This window comes from Vulpes lagopus, chromosome 1 (assembly GCF_018345385.1).
Source record: "Vulpes lagopus strain Blue_001 chromosome 1, ASM1834538v1, whole genome shotgun sequence".
In the NCBI taxonomy this organism is placed as follows: domain Eukaryota; kingdom Metazoa; phylum Chordata; class Mammalia; order Carnivora; family Canidae; genus Vulpes; species Vulpes lagopus.
Window position 1 is genome coordinate 49316179 of NC_054824.1, and position 19634 is coordinate 49335812.

At 36.1% G+C, this 19634-nt stretch overlaps 1 protein-coding gene across 29 annotated transcripts in view; it reads left to right on the forward strand.

Annotated features, from left to right (window-relative positions):
- The window catches only part of DST (dystonin), a 481436-nt gene that overhangs the window by 417978 nt on the left and 43824 nt on the right, over positions 1-19634 (forward strand). For all 29 annotated transcript variants that reach the window (XM_041769040.1, XM_041769112.1, XM_041769077.1 and 26 more), the window contains 8 exons: positions 7428-7547; positions 7736-7843; positions 10000-10218; positions 13004-13207; positions 14484-14715; positions 15603-15829; positions 17303-17425; positions 17551-17652. In XM_041769040.1, coding sequence (XP_041624974.1) covers positions 7428-7547; positions 7736-7843; positions 10000-10218; positions 13004-13207; positions 14484-14715; positions 15603-15829; positions 17303-17425; positions 17551-17652 — 1335 coding nt within the window. The remainder of the gene's footprint in view (positions 1-7427; positions 7548-7735; positions 7844-9999; positions 10219-13003; positions 13208-14483; positions 14716-15602; positions 15830-17302; positions 17426-17550; positions 17653-19634) is intronic.

Below are 19634 nucleotides of genomic sequence, written 5' to 3' on the forward strand. Positions count from 1 at the left end.
AATACATCACTGAAGTTATTTTGTAACTTTGCCTGCTTATAAATGTTTGGAATTAGGACCAGAGTACAGTTGATACTAAAATATTTGTTTTCTGTTTACATAATGATAATACATCCATGCAATATAAGAGATGATGCAAAAACATCTTGAGACTTGGATGTTAGCCACATATTTTGTACCATTTTATGGTGTATAAACAAATCATGTACTGTCCTGAGTCTCTTCTTCCTCTGAAACAATGGACATGATCTGACCCCCGTCCATCTTTTTAGACATACCCATAGTTATGTTTTATTAACAGCTACTCCTTTCCAGGCCCCTAATCTCAACATATCCACACCCACAAGTTAATAGGGAAAGGATATGTGTCTTAAACATAATATGGTAATTTTTAAATGTATAGATTTAGTGCTTTGTTTAATAACCTGGCTAAATTAAGCTAGATTTTAAATAACTGAATGTTTTTGTTTTCAAGCAAATTTCTATTAAATCGTTTCACTTTTTGCCAGGTGTTAAAGTTGTTTATATATAGATCTACCTCCTTTATAATGCTATAGCCTGCTTTTTGGAATACATTAAAAGCATAGGGACTGTGAAGTGTCTGGCCACAGCCCCAAAGTAGAGTGGCTTTCAGACATCAACAAGAAAGAAGTATAGGAAAATATGGAAAAAGGCAGCTTAGTAAATAGTGACAATGTGCTTTATTACTTTGAAAAAGAAAGGGAGCACACAGATACTGCTAATTAGCATGACTTTTTAACCACCCTTCATAAATAGTTTTGAGTAAAGCTCTGATTTGATGTGGTTAGATTTTTTTTTAATCCTATATCACAGTGACAGTTTTGAAAATACGTGTCGCTGAGTTTTGAAATCATAGAGCCCTGTGATAGAACCCTATGTAAATTTGAGTGGTATTTATTGCTGGTTGAGAAATAATCAAACTGCCTCAATTATAGACAAATGTGTGAGGACTGTATGCAACTGTATTGGCAGACATTGATCTCCTGAAGAGAATGTTCATTTTTTAGAATATTTTATTTATTTATTTATTTGAGAAAGAGGGAGAGCACCAGGGGTGGGTGAGGAGCAGATGGAGAGGGATAAGCAGACTCTGCTGAGCGAGGAGCCCAACATGAGGCTTGATCTCAGGACCCTGATATCACGACCTGAGCTGAAACCAGGAATCAGGCACCCAACCAAAGGAGCCACCAGGCACCCCAGGAATATTCTTTTTTTAATAAGAATTTGGCCCATTCATTGCTTTTAATATAAGTCTGAGAAGAACAAGGCAGCAGCTTAATAAATAGTGATGGTGAGCTTTATAAACAAAGCAAAACATCCACCTCCCTCTCACAATACATGCAGTCATCTAAGTTAGCAACTGTACGTATTTTTTTTGCATGATAAACCTGCTCAAAGTAGCCTGTTTTAGTGGCTTGCTTTCTCTAACTGCAAATTGAGCCAAACAAGCAATGTGGAAATGGGGAAAGGCACTTTCACGTAAAAAATGCACAGACTAGTAGCCTGAAGTCAGACCCTTGTGATTGTTTAAACCTCAGAGCAGTTAAAATATGCACGATTGTCCAAAGTCACTAAATGTGTTTCGCTAAATTCCCACCATGCTGAGAATCCCAGGCACTCTTCTGCAGTTCCAATTGCTTGACTTATTTTAGTCACTGCAATGACCCCTTTATATTAAAGGCACACAGGTTGATGATTTGGGTGCAATTAAAATAAGCAGGCCATCAGGTTGTTAGGAATCCGCCTTGGAGAAAGATAACGCCTGTTTCTTTCTTTGAAAGAATTAGAAGGAAACTTCCCCCACAGAACTGAGATTTGTTGAGACCCACCAGGTGTTGGGGGTGGGAAAATATGGGTTGTGTTATGGATAATGCTGAGCAAAATGGAAGGAAATGCTAATCAAAATAAAGTAACAAGATCCTCAGCCAAGGGAAGGGAGTAAAAGGATGTCCTTAGAGTTAAGATTCACTTATCATTTTGCCTTTCTTAAATATCTATTTCCACTTAAGAGAAACCCTAGGTAAATACAAAAGCAGTTTGTCAGAGATTGGAGAAATGTTTAAGAAGTTAAGACCTACTATTTATTGACTGTCATGGTATTTGAGCCATTTTGGGTGAAATCACATGACTGTTTTGAGTTCATGAAACCTGAACTGCATACAAAGCACAAATGATCTAATATGGCAACTACAAGTGCAGTCCCTGGGGTCAGGCCACCTTGGTTTGAGTCTCAGATGCAACATTAGCTGGGCAACCTCTGGTAAGTCAGGTAACTTCTCTCTGTCTCCATTTTCTTGGCTGTAAATGGGGTTAATGGTAATATCCAGATCATGCAATTGTTGTTAGGATTTAAGAAGATACTGTGTGGGAAGCATGTAGTGTGTTCAGTAAAATGCTGGCCATTACTGTTTTAGAGTGTTTTTCAGGATACTTAGAAATGGACAATTAAAATGATGGGCACCGAGGGGAGCACTTAACGGGATGAGCACTGGGTGTTATATTCTACGTTGGCAAATCAAACAACAAATAGAAAAATATAATAAATAAATAAATAAATAAATAAATAAATAAATAAATAAATAAAATGTCTTTCACTCTCAGGACACCTGGCCGGCTCAGTTAGTGGAGCTCACAGCTCTTCATCTTGGGGTTGTGAGTTTAAACCCCATGTTGGATGCAGAGATTACTTTTTTTAAATCTTAAGAAAAAAAATGTCTTTCACTATCTTATTGGAAGTTCCTGAAATACTAGTTCTACTGTAATAGAAGTTAGAGTAGGTCAGTGGTTAGACTTCACTGACAATACCTAGTAAAATATTTCCCAGAATGCAATTATGGATACTGAGAAGATCTACAATGTATTTGAAGTCAAATTCTGCTATTTGAGTGAGCAGTAAACAAATAGTAGTATGAAAATTTGGTCCAGTAAATTTGCTCTCCATATTGCTCACATTGTAAAATAAACAGCTTTCATGGTCTATTCCAAAGGCACACATATAGTCATTTGAAAGATTCATAGGCCTAAATAAAATGCCTTGCTTTACTGTAAATTGCTTAATGAAGGCCTTGTGGCTGTTCTGTTTGTTGCTGAACAATAAATATTTGCTAATTTAATAAAAAAAATTCTCAAAAGACAGGAGGGAAATTTCTGCTTGAAGTCTTGTTTTCTTTTAGCAGAGCAAATATTTGCCTTGGTTGAAGAAACAGTGTTTGAGTTTCAGCTTTCCATTTTGGCAACTTAGAATGTATCATCATACTGTTTTTCACTGGATCCTTTTTTTTTTTTAAAGAGAGAAATAGATTTAAACTAATATTAACACTAACAGCCTGACTTTATTTATTAGGACTGTCATATAAATGCTAAAAATAGCCTGATCACAAACAAGGGGGGTGGTGTGTCATTTTATTTTTTTAGGAACCAATAGAGGAGGAAAGTCATCACTGTTAAATTTTATTCAGATTATCGTGCAGCACTTGCACTCAGGTACAAAGGCCTGGACTGTTTTGCTCAGTTTTGTACTCCCTTTTTTTTTTTTAATTTTATTTATTTATTCATGAGAGACATACAGAGAGAGGCAGAGACACAGGCAGAAGGAGAAGCAAGCTCCCTGCAGGGAGCCTGATGCAGGACCCTGGGATCACAACCCAAGCCAAAGGCAGACGCTCAACCACTGAGCCACCCAGGTGCCCCAGTTTTGTACTCTTTAAGGGAATCACATAATAAAGTTTTATCTTGAACTTTCATTGTATATGGCCTGAAAACTAATAATCCATGCATAGAAGACTCTTCTACTTGTTTTTCATGAGGATTTCTTTTTCTACATCTGAAGTTCCTGAATTAGTTGAATTTTTTTTTTTTTAAGGATTTTATTTTTAAGTAATCTCTACCCTCAGCATAGGGCTTGAACTCACAACCCTGAGATCAAGAATTGAATTGCTTTGCCAACTGAGCCAGCCAGGTGCCCCGAAATGCTTTCTTTTTTCTTTTTCACATTGATAAATTATTGCTAATTAATGAGTAGTTCCATTTGAAACTAACATCGTAAAAATTATTGAGCCAGATTAAGATAGAATTTTCTTAAAAGGGAGAGGTGGGGAGGGACAGAAGGAGAGAGAGAGAGAAAATGTTAAGCAGGCTCCATGCCCAGCGTCCCCGAGATCATGACCTGAGCCGAAATGAAGAGTCTCGTAACCAACTGAGTAACCCAAGTGCCCCAAGATATAAATTTTCATGTGGTTTTTCAAGATTGTTTCTGGAATCCATACTGTTCTCATTTGTCCTAGTAGCAGAAAAAGTAATGAATCAATGGAAAAAAACATTTATTAACACTACTATGAACCCCTTCAATAAATTTTATGAAAAATGTGGCTTCCCTAAAAAAGAATGTATAATATTATGGGAAATAGAGGAAAAATTAATAATTCTGTTTGAATATATAAATGTATGCAGTCATTTGAGAAATACTGCCCTTATAAGGGAGCTCCCCAACCCTGAGGAGTAAAGTTCTGAATTTCTATCTGGAACAACTTTAGCAGGGCAGTGGTCCTCGTAAACATGTGACGCATAAAAGAGGTTTCTCATCAGCATATAGGATAGTGTGACTGCTGCCCAGACACCATTTTAGTCTTTAAGACTTTGCATCATTTTTTGGTAGATGTTGGTTTATATTCAGATTTTCTTCAAGTAGCAGTTCTGGAGGTTGTTAGAGAAAGGTCTTTTAAGCCCTATTCCCCTTTCATGTACTTATGCAATTGAATTTTTAAAGGTAAATATAAGACTATTATTTTTACCTCTATTATTTTTCTGGCTCAGGCCCATTATTTAAATGGTTATCTAAAATTTTTTCTATCCTGAACTGTTGACTAAAAGAAATTGACCTGCAAATAGCTTCAGTATTTACTTGTTTAACTTGTGTTGCAAAGGTGAGAGCAAATGGGTTCATAATACATAGGAAAAAAAGGGTAATAATTTATAATGTCATTATGTATTTTTCACTTTTGTATAGTTTGTTATTTTTTTTCTTAGGCGATTGAAAGCATAATGGTACTCTTACTCAATGCTATTCATATTTGTGCCAGGTTATGGCTGACAGGTTATTTCCTTATAATAAAGGGAAGCCCAGTGATAAGCTTGGAAAATATTATTAAAAATGAATTATTATACCCCATGGTGATTGAGGGTACAGCAAAACTCTGCTTGTGGGTGCATAAATTAGCACATCTTCTCTGAAGGACAGTTTGGTGTAGTATATCTCTAAAAGAGAAAGTGCAAATGGAACTCACATGAGAGTTATCCACTCAGAACTTTGTTGCTTTTAGTTAACTTTTTTTTTTAAAGATAATTGTAGATTCACATGCAATTATAAGAAATAATAGATGATCTCATTGTACCCTTTACCTGTTTTCCCCAGTGGTAACATTTTGCAAAATTATAGTACAGTATCACAAGCAGGATGTTGACATTGATGCAGTCAAGATTACCTCATGTTGCCCTTTTATAGCCTCCCACCTCTACCCTCTCTTTAACTCCTGGCAACCACAAATTTTTTCTGCATTTCTGTAATTTTATCATTTCTAGAATGTTCGAGTATTAAACATTATTCTTAACTACAGCCTCTCTCTCTTCTCTTTCTGGGACTCCAATGACATGGATGTTAGATCTTTTGTTACACTTTCACAGATCCCTGAGGTTCTGTTGATTTTTTTTTTCTCCAGTCTATTTTCTGTTATTTAGATCGGATAATTTTTGTACTGTCTTCTACTTTACTGACTCTTTTCTCTGTGCCCTTCATTGATCTCATCCACTGAGCTTGTTATTATACATTTAATATCCGTTTGGTTCTTTCTTTTTTTTTAAGATTTTATTTATTTATTCATGAGAGACACAGAGACACAGAGGCAGAGACACAGGCAGAAGGAGAAAGCAGGCTCCATGCTGGGAGCCCAACCTGGGACTCAGTCCTGGGTCTCCAGGATCATACCCTAGGCCAAAGGCGGCACTAAACCGCTGAGCCACCCGGGCTGCCCTGTTTGGTTCTTTCTATAGCCTGTTTCTTTGCTGAGACTATTTTGTTGCTAAGGTCTTCTAATTTTCATTCATTTCAACTGTGTTTGAAATTGCTCAATAAAGCATTTTTATCATGGGTGCTTTAAAATTTTTATCAGTGCTAACATTTCTGTCATCTGGGTCCTGGTGTCCATTGATTATCTTTCTTTAGTCCAGTTCTGGTGGTACAGGGCTTGAATGCTCACAATGTCTGTTTCCCATTCAGTCTTCTAACTGAGGCCTTGTAGTTACCATTAATACCACTGGTGCTCAGGGGGCACTTGCCCACTTTGCTCATTTACGATAACTGCTTGGCCCTGGGAGGCATTGTCTTCTGTCTGATGCAAGGTATCAAAAATGTTTATGCTCTTTGACTTGGTAGTCAGTTCCTTGTAGGAATCTACCCTAAAGAGCTAATTGGAGATTCCATTGGAGATTTCTATTTATTACAGGTTTGTTTATAAAATAGCAAAAAATGTGGTGAGCCTAAATAAAAATATCCAGGTATGCTAGAATACAATCATGTTATTTAAAATTAACATTTAAAGAATATGACATGGAAATGTTCATAATAAATGAAAGAACAGGATATGAAACTGTTTATACAATATTATCCCAGACTTTTATAAACCTTTTTCAACTTCTGGAATAAAATTCACTAAAATACCAACAGTATTAACTCCAGGTTTTAATTTTCTTCTGTGTATTTTTCTGTACTTTATGAATTTCTACCATGAATTATTGTTAAGATCAGGAAAATAAAACCTCTTAAAATATTTTAAGAATACTCTTGGATGTGTTTTTTGCTATTAAATGAGATGTAAAAAATTATACTTGAGATGCTTGGGGGTATATTCTACATACAGAAACATACTTTGCACATGCGATTATCCACACATAGTCTGGTAAATAAATGTGAATATTTCATGAGTTTTGCTAGGAGTCTTATATGTAGATAACAGAATGCTGCCTGCATAGCATATGGATTAAAGTGATGAGATGAGTGTAATGATTGAAAGATGGTATCCAGCTATTGACTTTTTGAGCTGTGCAGTTTGGATAGTACTCTTAAAGGAGAAAATTCTTATAATTACCAAAAAGAAGACAACAGAGTTAGCTGTCCAAAAATCATTATGCTGTGTTATATACTTAATGCATTTTAAGATCATGTGTTTAATTACTCTGTGGGAAGTTCTCCTTTCTTATTACTTTAGTCATCATCATAAACTATTTCAGGATCCATGAAGAGATAAGCTCAAAATTTCTACTTTTATAATTCGGATTTTTTTTTAATGTAGATAGGTATTTTTCTGGCACCAGTTATAGGAACTTACTGACCTAATTATTTATCTTTTGTTTAGTTTGACCAAGCAGCTGATGCTGAGTTATCCTGGATTACTGAAACCGAAAAGAAATTGATGTCTCTGGGTGACATCAGGCTTGAGCAAGACCAGACGTCTGCTCAGCTACAGCTTCAAAAGGTGAAGAAGTGCATTTCCAATTATATCAGAATTATTTGTTAGTGTGCCCCAAGTCTAGACAGTGTGTGCATGATTTATTTTGCAAGACCCCTCTAGTGTAACTTGGTATCTTTAACTACTTTGCCTGATTGTTTTCATTTTAGTCATACACTCTCTCTTTTTTTAATCTTTATTTTGGTAAATCACAGACATTCACCATGGAGATTTTGAGACACAAGGATATTATTGATGAACTTGTTAAATCTGGACATAAAATCATGGCCACATGCAGTGAAGAGGAAAAGCAATCAATGAAGGTATATAATCTAGTCTGTGTGACTGGTGGTGAGACTCTTGAATAAATGGCCTGTGTTGAGCTCTCAATCCTAGAGAAGCACATTTCCTTTATTCACAGCTGCCATTTAGACAGCTAAATCATTAGTTTTAAATAAGGCATTTTTCAGGCTTACAGAGTGACAGTAAAAGGAATATTCCTTAAGGGAATCACCCTGGGGACAATTTCTTTTTTTAATAGATGCTAAAGCTATTAAGGTTTGTGCCCTTGAATAATTGGCACACTTTAAACATTCAATTAATGTTTGCTGGATAACTGACATTATTATCAGTATAAATTGTTACTAGATGTGTCTGTCAACTGTTGTTTACATGCTTCAAAATATGTGGTTCTCTCTAATGCTGAAATCCATTGTGTGTAACATTTTGGTAAGTTGTATAGGAAAAACAGTGAGCTGAATAATTAAGGAAGCATCTAGTAACCAGCCACAAGTAAAACCGTTTAGTTCAGTTCGTATTCAGACATCTGAGCAGACTAAAGAAATTAATGTATATTGATGCTTCTGATAGGAAAATATTCCACAGCAAAAAAGTTATACAAATGTCTATGCCTAAGATCACATTTTAGAGTATGCATTGCTTTTAAGGCATACCATAGACAAAGTAATAGAATGTAACTATATAGTGATACTTCCTTTATTATTTATTCTGGCAATTCACTTATTTGTAATTGAACATTTATTATTTTTACAAAGATTTTACCATGAAAAATACAGATCGTCATAAAATAATTTCTCTGTCATTCTGCGGCTTATTAGATTACTTTTGTACTCTATCTTCTTCTGTTAGTTTATGATGTGAATTTATACCATAATCTAGATCACTGTGTCCAGCCCCCAAAATATAGTGTATAGTATAATATTCTACTCTGATTCTAATATATGTAATTAATTTTGTTGACTAGTAGTTCCTCTTACGATTTCATTTGAGAAAGGTAGTCCTTCTTTTTGGCTAGAAAGTAATGTTAATGTTGCTAGACTCTTATGAGCCTTGTTTTCAAATCTAGAAGATCTGCAAGACCTAGAAAGGTAGTTGAAGAATTTTGCTTATTATATTTGGAAAGCTCAGTGTCTTATTCATAAAAACTTGAGGATATTTATTTATTTGTTTATATTTGGGGTTTTGTCACCTAATATTTGGAGGGGAGAGATTGTCATTAAATCCTGTGATTTTTGATGATGGCATAAAATCCATTATGTGACTACATTATTATTTATTAGCTTAGTCTCTAATTGTTGTATTTTTAAGATGTTTTCCACATTTTTGCTATTTTTTACATATATATGGGAAAATGTTCTTTTTTTTATTGTGGTAAGAATACAACATTAGCATATAGCAGAATATTATCCAGCCTTAAGAAGGAAGGAAATAGATGAACCTGAAGGATTTTTTTTTTTTAAGTAATATCTACACACTCAACATGGGGCTCAAACTTGCAACCCCGAGATCAAGAGGCACAGACTATGCTGACTAAGCCAGCCAGGTGCCCCTTAAAGTGTCTTTTTAAATTTTAATGAAATTTTATTAAAGGGGCACCTGAATGGCGCAGTTGGTTAAGCATCTGCCTTCGGCCCAGGTCATGATCCCAGGGTCCTGGGATGAGCCCTGCCTTGGGCTCCCTGCTCAGCAGGGAGTCTGCTTCTTCATCAGCCCATCCCCGTGCTCATGCTCTCTCTCTGTCCCTCACTGTCTCTCTGTCTCTTAAATAAATAAAATCTTTTTTTTAAATTTTTTTAAAATTTTTATTTGTTTATGATAGTCACAGAGAGAGAGAGAGAGAGGCAGAGACACAGGCAGAGGGAGAAGCAGGCTCCATGCACCGGGAGCCCGACGTGGGATTCGATCCCGGGTCTCCAGGATCGCGCCCTGGGCCAAAGGCAGGCGCCAAACCGCTGCCCCACCCAGGGATCCCCATAAATAAAATCTTTAATGTGATCTTTTATACATAGAAATAGTTATAATCTAAATGGGTTTTTAATGATTTAGTCATTAAACATACTGATTTGTTGAGTGCCTCCTTTGCACCAGGCATATAGTGCTAGAGAAAACATTTCTGGGGTACATGTGCTCTTTGGGCCTGCTTGGCCAGCTAAACACATTTCATTATCTTATTTTCTAGAAAAAACTGGATAAGGTACTGAAGAACTATGATGCCATCTGCCAGATAAACTCAGAGAGGTATCTACAGCTAGAACGGGCACAGTCCCTAGTTAACCAGTTCTGGGAAACTTATGAAGAGCTTTGGCCATGGCTGACAGAAACACAGAGAGTCATCTCTCAGCTTCCTGCTCCAGCCCTTGAATATGAGACACTAAGACAACAGCAGGAAGAACATCGGGTAAGATTGATGTTAACGAGAATGTTGTATTCCTCATTAAAAGAGAATCATGATTGTTATGGTGTTTTTAGTACATGTGCTGAAGTACAAAGACAAATTGTTTCTCCTTTTTTTTTCACCTTGGACCTCTTTCGATGGTGTTTGCTCCTTTAAGTCTGTATGAGTAAACCAGAGAGTATATTTACATCTACAAATTTACTGTATTTTAAACATTAATAAAATGGCATTATGAAGCCCTCATTTCAGTAGTTACTTAAATATCAACATAGCTTAAAATTTTGCCATGGTTCGACTGAGAGAGTGTTCAAGACTATCAGAAAAAATCTGGAGTTCTTGTCATTTATGGACTTATGAACATAGTTGCTGTCTCCCAGATCTGTACAATTTGTACTCTGAGGAGGCTATTCATGTGTGCATGTGTGTACATGTGTGTATGCATGCATGAAAACTTAGTATATTACATCATTGTTTGAAGAATGTGACATACTTATTAATTTTGTTTGTTTACTTTGTTAATGTTTTGGCACTGAAGAATATCTCTAAGTATTTCTTTAGAAGAGCTTTAGTCAACACTTAAATGCAGAATGGAAATTTTATTGAGTTCTATCTACATCAGCAGGAGAAATACTTAAAAATTATGCAGAATTGAATTTAATTTTAGTATAAAGGTTTATTTGTGGCAGAAATCCTGATGGCTATCCACTGAGTAAGTTCTAATATAAAATGTTCTATGGATTTCTTCTATTCTGAGGTGAGATTTGAGTAGCTAAGTTTCTTGCATAATATCAAATAATGAAAGGGTTATTATTGAATGATTATTGAATTTCAAAACTAAGTTAGTTTTCCCTTTTTAGCATAATCTTTCAGCTCTCAAATTTACAGTTTCATATATAAAGGAACTACCAAACTTTGTAGCTAAGTCTTCAAATTATTCAACTAAGTTATTCATATTTACAGCCTTCCAGAACAGCATTTTTTTCTGCAGCTCCACTGCTTCATTAACTTCAACTCTATTTGAGAATATCTAGTTCATTCTAACCAAAAATGAAAAATGACTCCAAGAGCTAGTTTCTATATGGTATATATTCTGAGGTCACACTAAGTACCTTTAGCGTGACGGGACTCTTCTGGCAGTATGTTGCCAAAAATCATTTTGTTACATAGGAGCCAAAAGACATCTCCTGTTGGGCCCTTTTCTCCACACATCCACCCAAGGAGACATCTAGTAGTACTAGACATCCAAAAAAGGAATGGTCTAAAAAAGGTTCAGCTCAGTACTTCCCAACTGAGGTGTCCAGTGGTGGTGCTACACAAATGAGCTCTACCTAGATGCGAGGCAACTTAGGAAATATCAGCAGAGATCTGTCATCTTACCAGAGAGTCTCTTAAAAACTCAAAGTGTAGGCTGATTTTATAGCCATGCCTTGTAGTGTATTGAAACCAGAACATGTGTAACACATTCCTTTTTTGTGAGATTGTCTGTTAGCTGATATCAGCATTACTACCTCCATTCTGTAAGGCAGCATGAACGTATGATCTAATAAAATAAAACGAAAATAAGAAAATCTCAGCCTGTACCACACAGGAGCTAGATTGCAAACATGACTCTCCCATGTTCTTATGTCCAGAGGTTAGATTTGGACCACTCCTGTTCTCTTTTTAAATTGAATTTATGCTTAGTTAGCTCTTTTTCAAGACTTTTGAAACTACTTTCAGAAAAACTTCAAGAATAGTATTGGGGATTGTTGATAATGTAATGTACCAATTTCCTTAATGGTTTTCAAAAGAATTTGTATCACTGATTTTAGAGCACTTTAAAAAAAAATCTAGAGTTATGTGGCCGTATTGGTAATTCTTCTTGATGAATGATAAAAATGAAACCATTTGCAGGGGAAGATTGGTAGCTTTTCTCTAGACCATCTTCCCTGAATATAATTTTTCAGAGAAATTTTTGTTAGGGGCCAGGTTGCAAAATAGTTTGGACATATACCTTCTGCTGAGGACAAGGAACTTCTGGTTAAAAAACCTAGCACTAATGTGATGCTCCTGAGTGCTACAGGGGGGCTAGCCTCAGAGAAACCTAGAAGCAAGGATGGATGTGGCTTTCGATTTGGCCCATCAAAAACTGCCCAGTGGAGGCCCTAAGTTCTACGGAGTATAGATACTTAGGGTTCATTGGTCTCCTTAGAAGAAATGGGAGATTCCTGTCTTACACACTCATTAGTATAAATATCATTATATATATAACTACAATGCCTTGTGGGCTTATATCCTCTTAATTTAGCTTTATGTATAGTTTTTTTTTTCTCTCAGCAGTACGTCTACCCTCTGCTGAGCTTCTTTACTTTTCCTTCCTTTTCTTTCTTCCTTCCTTCATTTTAAATAATTTTTGCATATATCATGAGTGTACAGAAAGGGACACCAAGAGTTATGACTTGGTCTATAGATAGGGGACATAGTGTATTCCTAATTCTTTTATGTAATATGACTAAAGTGTACTGCTCTTGATGGGAAATGCATGATTAACTGGGATGCGTTATTTCACTCAACCAGCATTTTTGTATGTTATCCTTAAAGAGACTTTGACATGACCAGACTGTTGTTTATTCCTTCTGTCAGGGGCATCTCTTGCTGGCAAAGAGCAGTATGAGCCATCCTGTGTTAAATGCCTTGTGATGGGGAGGGTGTTTGGAGTCTCTTGCCAGCTGGATGCATTGGGCCTGTAGACAGCTGTAATATGGAGGCGTGACCCTAAGATACTGAGAAGCTGTTTGGTTTGTTATAGCAACTGCGAGAGTTGATAGCCGAACACAAGCCTCATATAGATAAGATGAACAAAACTGGGCCACAGTTACTGGAATTGAGCCCAGGCGAAGGCTTTTCTATCCAAGAGAAGTACGTGGCAGCTGACACCCTTTACAGTCAAATTAAAGAGGATGTCAAAAAGCGAGCCGTGGCATTGGATGAAGCTATTTCTCAATCTACTCAGGTAATCGTTTACACTAGAAATATGATTGAGCTCTTCGGAACAGCAGAGCATGGAAAAGCATTTTCTTGAATCTCTTGATTAAATTTCAACCAAAATTATTTCACTCCATTAAATCTGAGTATTGATGTTTTGGCCTCACAGAGGTGGTATTTGCTTGGTCCCATCCTTATATTTCTCTGTCTCATTATAGATACAATACAAAATAATTTTCAGTGACTTAAGAAACATACAATTGTCATCAATGTCCAAATATTTAAGCAAGTGCTCATCCAGATAGAAAGGAATATTTACCTTTGGGAGAGATATCAGAAAGTGTTATTGTCAGTTATTAATGATACACTCCCAAGAAAGCAATAAGAAGAAAGACTGTAGAATGAGTAAGAAAGAAAAAATATGAAGTTGGAAATTGAGATTTTTATTTTTCAAAAATACTTTTTTTTCAAGAAGTTGAATTTGAAATTATCTACAGATTTTCCACATTCAGAGCAGGGCTTTAATCATTAGATACACTGACATTAGAATGGTCCATTTTTTTGGACCTGTGCCTGAGCATGTTTTTAAACTTTGCTTTATTATCTGTGATACTTTTGCAGACAAAACTTTAAAATGCTTTCCTGAATCTGATCATGTGTTTGACCATGAATGAAATTCTAACTTCTCTTACAATGTCAGGGGAGGCTTTTGTTTTGTCTCATTTTTTAATATTTTTCAATTCAGAAAATTTGTAACTTAAGAAATACCTTTATTCTCATCAAAAATGTTCATGAATCTTACATTTAATAATAAAACTTTTTAGGATGTCAAAGTAATGAGTAAAAATGAACAAAACAGTTTTGATAGAAAGATAGTTTATTGTACTTAATTTTTAAAATTCATTTGAATTATGATAAAACGAAGCAATGGGTAAGACGCTGATATCAGGTAGTTCAGTTAATACACTCAATTGAAGGGATCCCTGGGTGGCGCAGCGGTTTGGCGCCTGCCTTTGGCCCAGGGCGCGGTCCTGGAGACCCGGGATCGAATCCCACGTCGGGCTCCCGGTGCATGGAGCCTGCTTCTCCCTCTGCCTGTGTCTCTGCCTCTCTCTCTCTCTCTGTGTGTGACTATCATAAATAAATAAAAAAAAATACACTCAATTGAGTAGATATGTCAACAAAGGAGCAAAGATTTAATTCTCAATTGTGAGAATAGACGGGGTTTTTTTTTTTTCATTTAAATTTCCCTTGTGATGTCACAGGTCTTTCCCCCGTAAATGATCCCTTTGATTTACTTCTAGTTCCATGACAAGATAGACCAAATACTTGAGAGCCTGGAACGCATCGTGGAGCGTTTGAGGCAGCCGCCTTCGATCTCAGCTGAGGTGGAAAAGATTAAGGAGCAAATCAGTGAGAATAAGAATGTGTCGGTAGACATGGAGAAGCTACAGCCATTGTATGAAACTCTTAAAAAGCGGGGAGAGGAAATGATTGCAAGATCTGAGGGTACTGACAAAGACATATCTGCCAAAGGTAATAATTTCAGAATAAGGAAACAATTGAGCTTTATTTTTAAAATAATTCTAAACGTTCCTGCTGTTTACTGACAGTCCAGTTGCATAACAAAATGCCAGATTTTAGAAAAGGTATTACCAGTGAGATTGAAAGGCTGTGTGCTTAAATCCCTCATTAATGTTTTCCTGTGTTTGTAGAATCAGTTATATACACAATGTACCATTATGCAAAAGCCATATGTTCTCTGGGACTTTTAAACTACTTGTTTAAAGGACGATGCTAATAACACCAAACCTAGGGTTTTGGGATTTCCTCTTACTGATTACACACTACTTTATATAATGGGTACCACAGAATGGGTATTCCCATAGCCACAGAAATGGCAACCATGACCTTAGCCAGCTGTCCTAAAGATAGGAAGCTGGGCGGTCAAAAGTAAAAACACACACATAGATTAGTGGAAGTTTATGATAAGGGTACTCTAGAAACAAGCCCAAAATACATATCCTACATTGTTATATTCCTAGGACGGAACAGACATTGTTATTCTTGATTTGGAGAGCTTAGGTGGTTGTTTCATTTTCTTTGGAATGAAGGTCAGCCTTGGTGAATTTGAAACTTGATAAGCTTAGGTCTACTCTGAGCTCACTTGCCTTTGAGCATGTACTTTTGTCAGAAAGAGCCTTGGTTCCTGAAGAATGGTGGGATACCCTGAGATCTTGCATTTTTCTGGAATATGCTGTGCTGGGCCTGGTGATACCCTATAGACTGGGGTCAACCAAAATTGGATCCAGTGTTAGATACTTAGCAAATTGAATAAATGTTGCTGTCTGAACTAAAACATTCTGCTTTATTGCTTAAATGGCGCTAACAGATTGCCTTTTTGATACTATTTTGTGTCATAGCTGTTCAAGATAAGCTTGACCAAATGGTTTTCATTTGGGAGAACATACACACACTGGTGGAAGAAAGGGAAGCCAAACTACTGGATGTAATGGAATTAGCCGAAAAGTTCTGGTGTGATCACATGTCATTGGTAGTAACCACTAAAGATACACAAGATTTCATCCGGGATCTAGAGGATCCTGGAATTGATCCCTCAGTAGTAAAACAGCAGCAAGAAGCAGCAGAGGTAAGCAGAAAATCTCCTTTAAAGCTAAAAAAAAATAGTTGCAGTATAATGAAACCTATATTCGGTTGATAAATATTCAGAATTGCTCTGTTAAAATTTGTATCTCACTCTCAAAGTGGAATGCTTAGTGATGTAGTAGGAGATTATACCCACAAATTTCACTTAGAGAGTATGGATTTTAAAAGTTTCTTTTCATCCCCACTGCTTCTGCCTTATTTCAGGACATTGTTAGCTCTGTTTTTGGCTTCTGAAGTCATCCAAAGTGGTAGCCCTACCTGCAGAGTCTCTTTCCTTGCCAGGCTTCCAGCTTTGCCATGAGTCCTCTCTCTAGATCCGCTCTTAACTGGTTAAAAGCCCCTCTGAGACATCCACTGCCTACTGAATAAAATCCAGAGTCCCTACAGCAGCATACTGGCCTTTCACATCCTAGCATAGTCCAGCTTGTGTTTCCAAAGCCATTTTGTTCTGCTACTCCTTTATTAGAAAGTGGCTTCCCCTAGCACTGCTGTGTGCTCCTTCTAATCTCTGTTATCTGTGTACATTTGTTTCCTTGAGTGGAATGGCCCTATTTTTATTTGTACCCCCAACACCTAGTTCAAGGCTTGGTTTGTGTTAGGTGTTTCTCTACTAAATAAATGTATTTAGTGAAGAAGATGAAAGCAAAATAGAACACTGCATTTTTTCTTTTTTGGTAGTTTACAAGTCCTAGGGAAATGACATAAAATATAAATCCAGAGCTAGATTATCCTTAATCTACTAACAAGTACTAACAAGTACATTAAGTTGTCTGAAGTTTTCAAACTCATATTTTACTTGTGCCTATTTTGTTCTATTTTATTCTTTAAAGATCTACTCTTAGCAGCTTTCAGATATACAATACAGTAGTATTAACAACTACAGTCACCTTGCTGCACATTATAATCCCGTGACTTCTTTTTTAATAACTGTAAGTTTGTATTTTTGACCCCCTTCATTCATTTCTCCTTCCCCCACTCCCTGACTCTGGCAACCACCAATCTGTTCTCTGTATCTGTAAGCTTGGTTTTCTTGTGTGGGGAGGGAGTAGGGTTTTTTAGATTTTTTTTTTAGATTAACCTCTATTTTATTATTTTTTTTTATTAACCTCTATTTTAAGTGAATATTGCCAAACTGTTTTTTTTGAAAAACAAGATATATTTCTACACTTTTCATTGTTATTAATATTTAAAGGACGTTGTTCTGGTATTTGTTACATAGAATTAATTCTTTAAATATTGTTTTTATAATAAACATTTGATGTCTGTTACAAAGGACAGTGTTTTTTCTTTAATATATTTCTTCTTATTGAAAAAATTTGTTGCAGAAGCTTGGAAAAGAGAAAGCAGTAAATTGATCATAATCCCACCTCCTAAAAATAGCTCCAATTAATATCTTTGTGTGCATCTTTTTAGTTCCAGTGTGTTTTTGCTTAAAGGCTCTTATTTCTTATTGTAGGCCATAAAGGAAGAAATAGATGGACTACAGGAAGAGCTGGATATGGTTATTAACCTGGGTTCTGAACTCATTGCTGCATGTGGGGAACCTGATAAGCCCATTGTCAAGAAGAGTATAGATGAGGTACAGCTAGCATATTTCCTTCTCTCCCTAGAATGCATTTGTAAAGAGATCTTATATAACTAAAGTGCATTTGATAGAAGAAATTGAAAACTAACCCTAAAAGAGTTCTAATATTTATGTCATAGTTAAATTCAGCATGGGAGTCTCTAAATAAGGCTTGGAAAGACCGAGTGGACAAACTTGATGAGGCGATGCAGGCTGCTGTCCAGTACCAAGATGGACTGCAGGTAAGAGGGCCATGGCTGGTCTGCTGGGGGAAGAATCCCTGACTGAGGTCTATGGACTTTCACGTGGGCATTGCCCAGGGGCTGCAAGCGCGCATGCAGCTCCCTAGGCTACTTTAGTAGGCTTTTTCCCTTATAGAAGGTTATTTCTTGAGATGTGTGTAGATCTCTAAAGGCATTTAAGTACATTGTGATACACAGAGTGAAATTTACATTGAAGAGAAAAATGCTAATGTTTAAAACATTGCAATGGTTCAGCACCAGACAGTGAGATGGAACCGAATTGAAGTTCTGTTCTAGAGTTGAGTGGAGTAAGATGAAAGGAGTAAACACCGTCTAAAAATACCACTGAGTTTAACGAAAGTCAGAAGTAAAGAGATTTGATGTGAAGCCAGGATTCCCTGTGAACTAAAATAGATTTCTGTTTTATTAGGTCATAATCTGTTTTGTAAAATGCTTTTCTTCCTTTCCATATACATAATTCCTTCTCGCAGTTGTTTTGCACGTCCCTTAAGGGCTCTCTCATTTGGTTTATTAACCGTGTATTAAGTTTCTTCCTGTTTTATGAAAAATCGTCACAGGAAGCCAGCTTAGGGACATTTCTCTCCCTATCTTCTTCAACAGTATTCCATTTCCTAACAGGCTGGCCAACGTTGACTCTGTCAACCCTCCTACCGTATGGAAAAAGCCCTTCTGAGTATTTCCATAACACCAAGTGAATATTTTTAAAGCTCAGATGAGAACATCTTTTCCTTTTTATTATGCCATTCTATTTCTATATTTGCAAAAATAAATATCACAAGCCAGGCTTTATGCCAGCTGAAAGTGTTTTGAACTTTGGAAATATATGAAAAAATTCACTACAAACAATATCTTATATAACTTTCCTCCTCCCCTTACTTTTTAGCCAAAGAGATAATTTATTTGTTAGGTTTCAATGGCCATTAAGTAATTGGGCTCCAGCCTCCAGTTTGTGAGACCTGGTCATGATTTTCCCATTCTATTGGTAAGTGATGAGTTGTGCCTTCTCCATGGCTAGAGATGGCACTGCCACAATTTGCAGCCTTTTGACCTCAGGAGCCATTAGCCATAGAGGTCACTAACTAGGCAATCAGGACTTATGGTCTCTTCTTACCCCTGCTAGAAAAACAAGGCCCACTAATAGGTAAGTAGCATCACCTGTGGGAATGAAGGGCCACTTCATTTATTAAATAGCTGGGGCTAGCTAGAGCTAGATGTGGTGTTTTTTGTTTTTGTGGGGTTTTTTTCTTTTCTTTCTTTTCTTTTTTTAGAGCTAGATGTTAAAAGGTCCAGAAGCTCTCGACATTTCAGGGTTTGATTGTAAAGTAAAATAAATTTTATTTCCCAGGTTGCTGCTTAATTAAGTTCTTGGGTTTATTATTGATAACCAAAAAATACCAAATAGTTTCCAAGATTATTATTTTTCCTATATAGTCTGGGAACTTCATTCAAGTCCATTATAATTTTCTGTACTCGGTATTGGAAAGAAATGTGAATTGTGCCTTTCTAAAATGTTTATATTACCTAAAAAGAGGAGGAAAAATAGATTCTGTAGTCTGTGTTGTAATTCAGAATAATGGTCATAATATTAATCTTTGTAGGTGCAAGATTTTAATGCTTATCTAAATAATATGTAAGGCTTTAGCTGGGCCAAAGATTTTGCTCAAGTGCTAAACAATAAACTTCTTGCCTATTTGAATAAGCAGATGGATTTGAATCTTTTTCTTTCAGTATATTTATATAATCTGCCTCTTAGATATAAGAAAGCATGAAGAAATATATTTCATATGATTAAATTATAACACTTTTTTTTTTCAAACGCACATTTTTAAAAGTTCTGATTAGTTTTCTAAGATTCTATTCAGAAAAGAATTTCCTTTGCAAACTTGGATGCAGAATTGGAGGTTACATCTTTGCATATTTGGGACAACTTTTTCAGTATTGTTGCTTTTATCTAGGTGAAC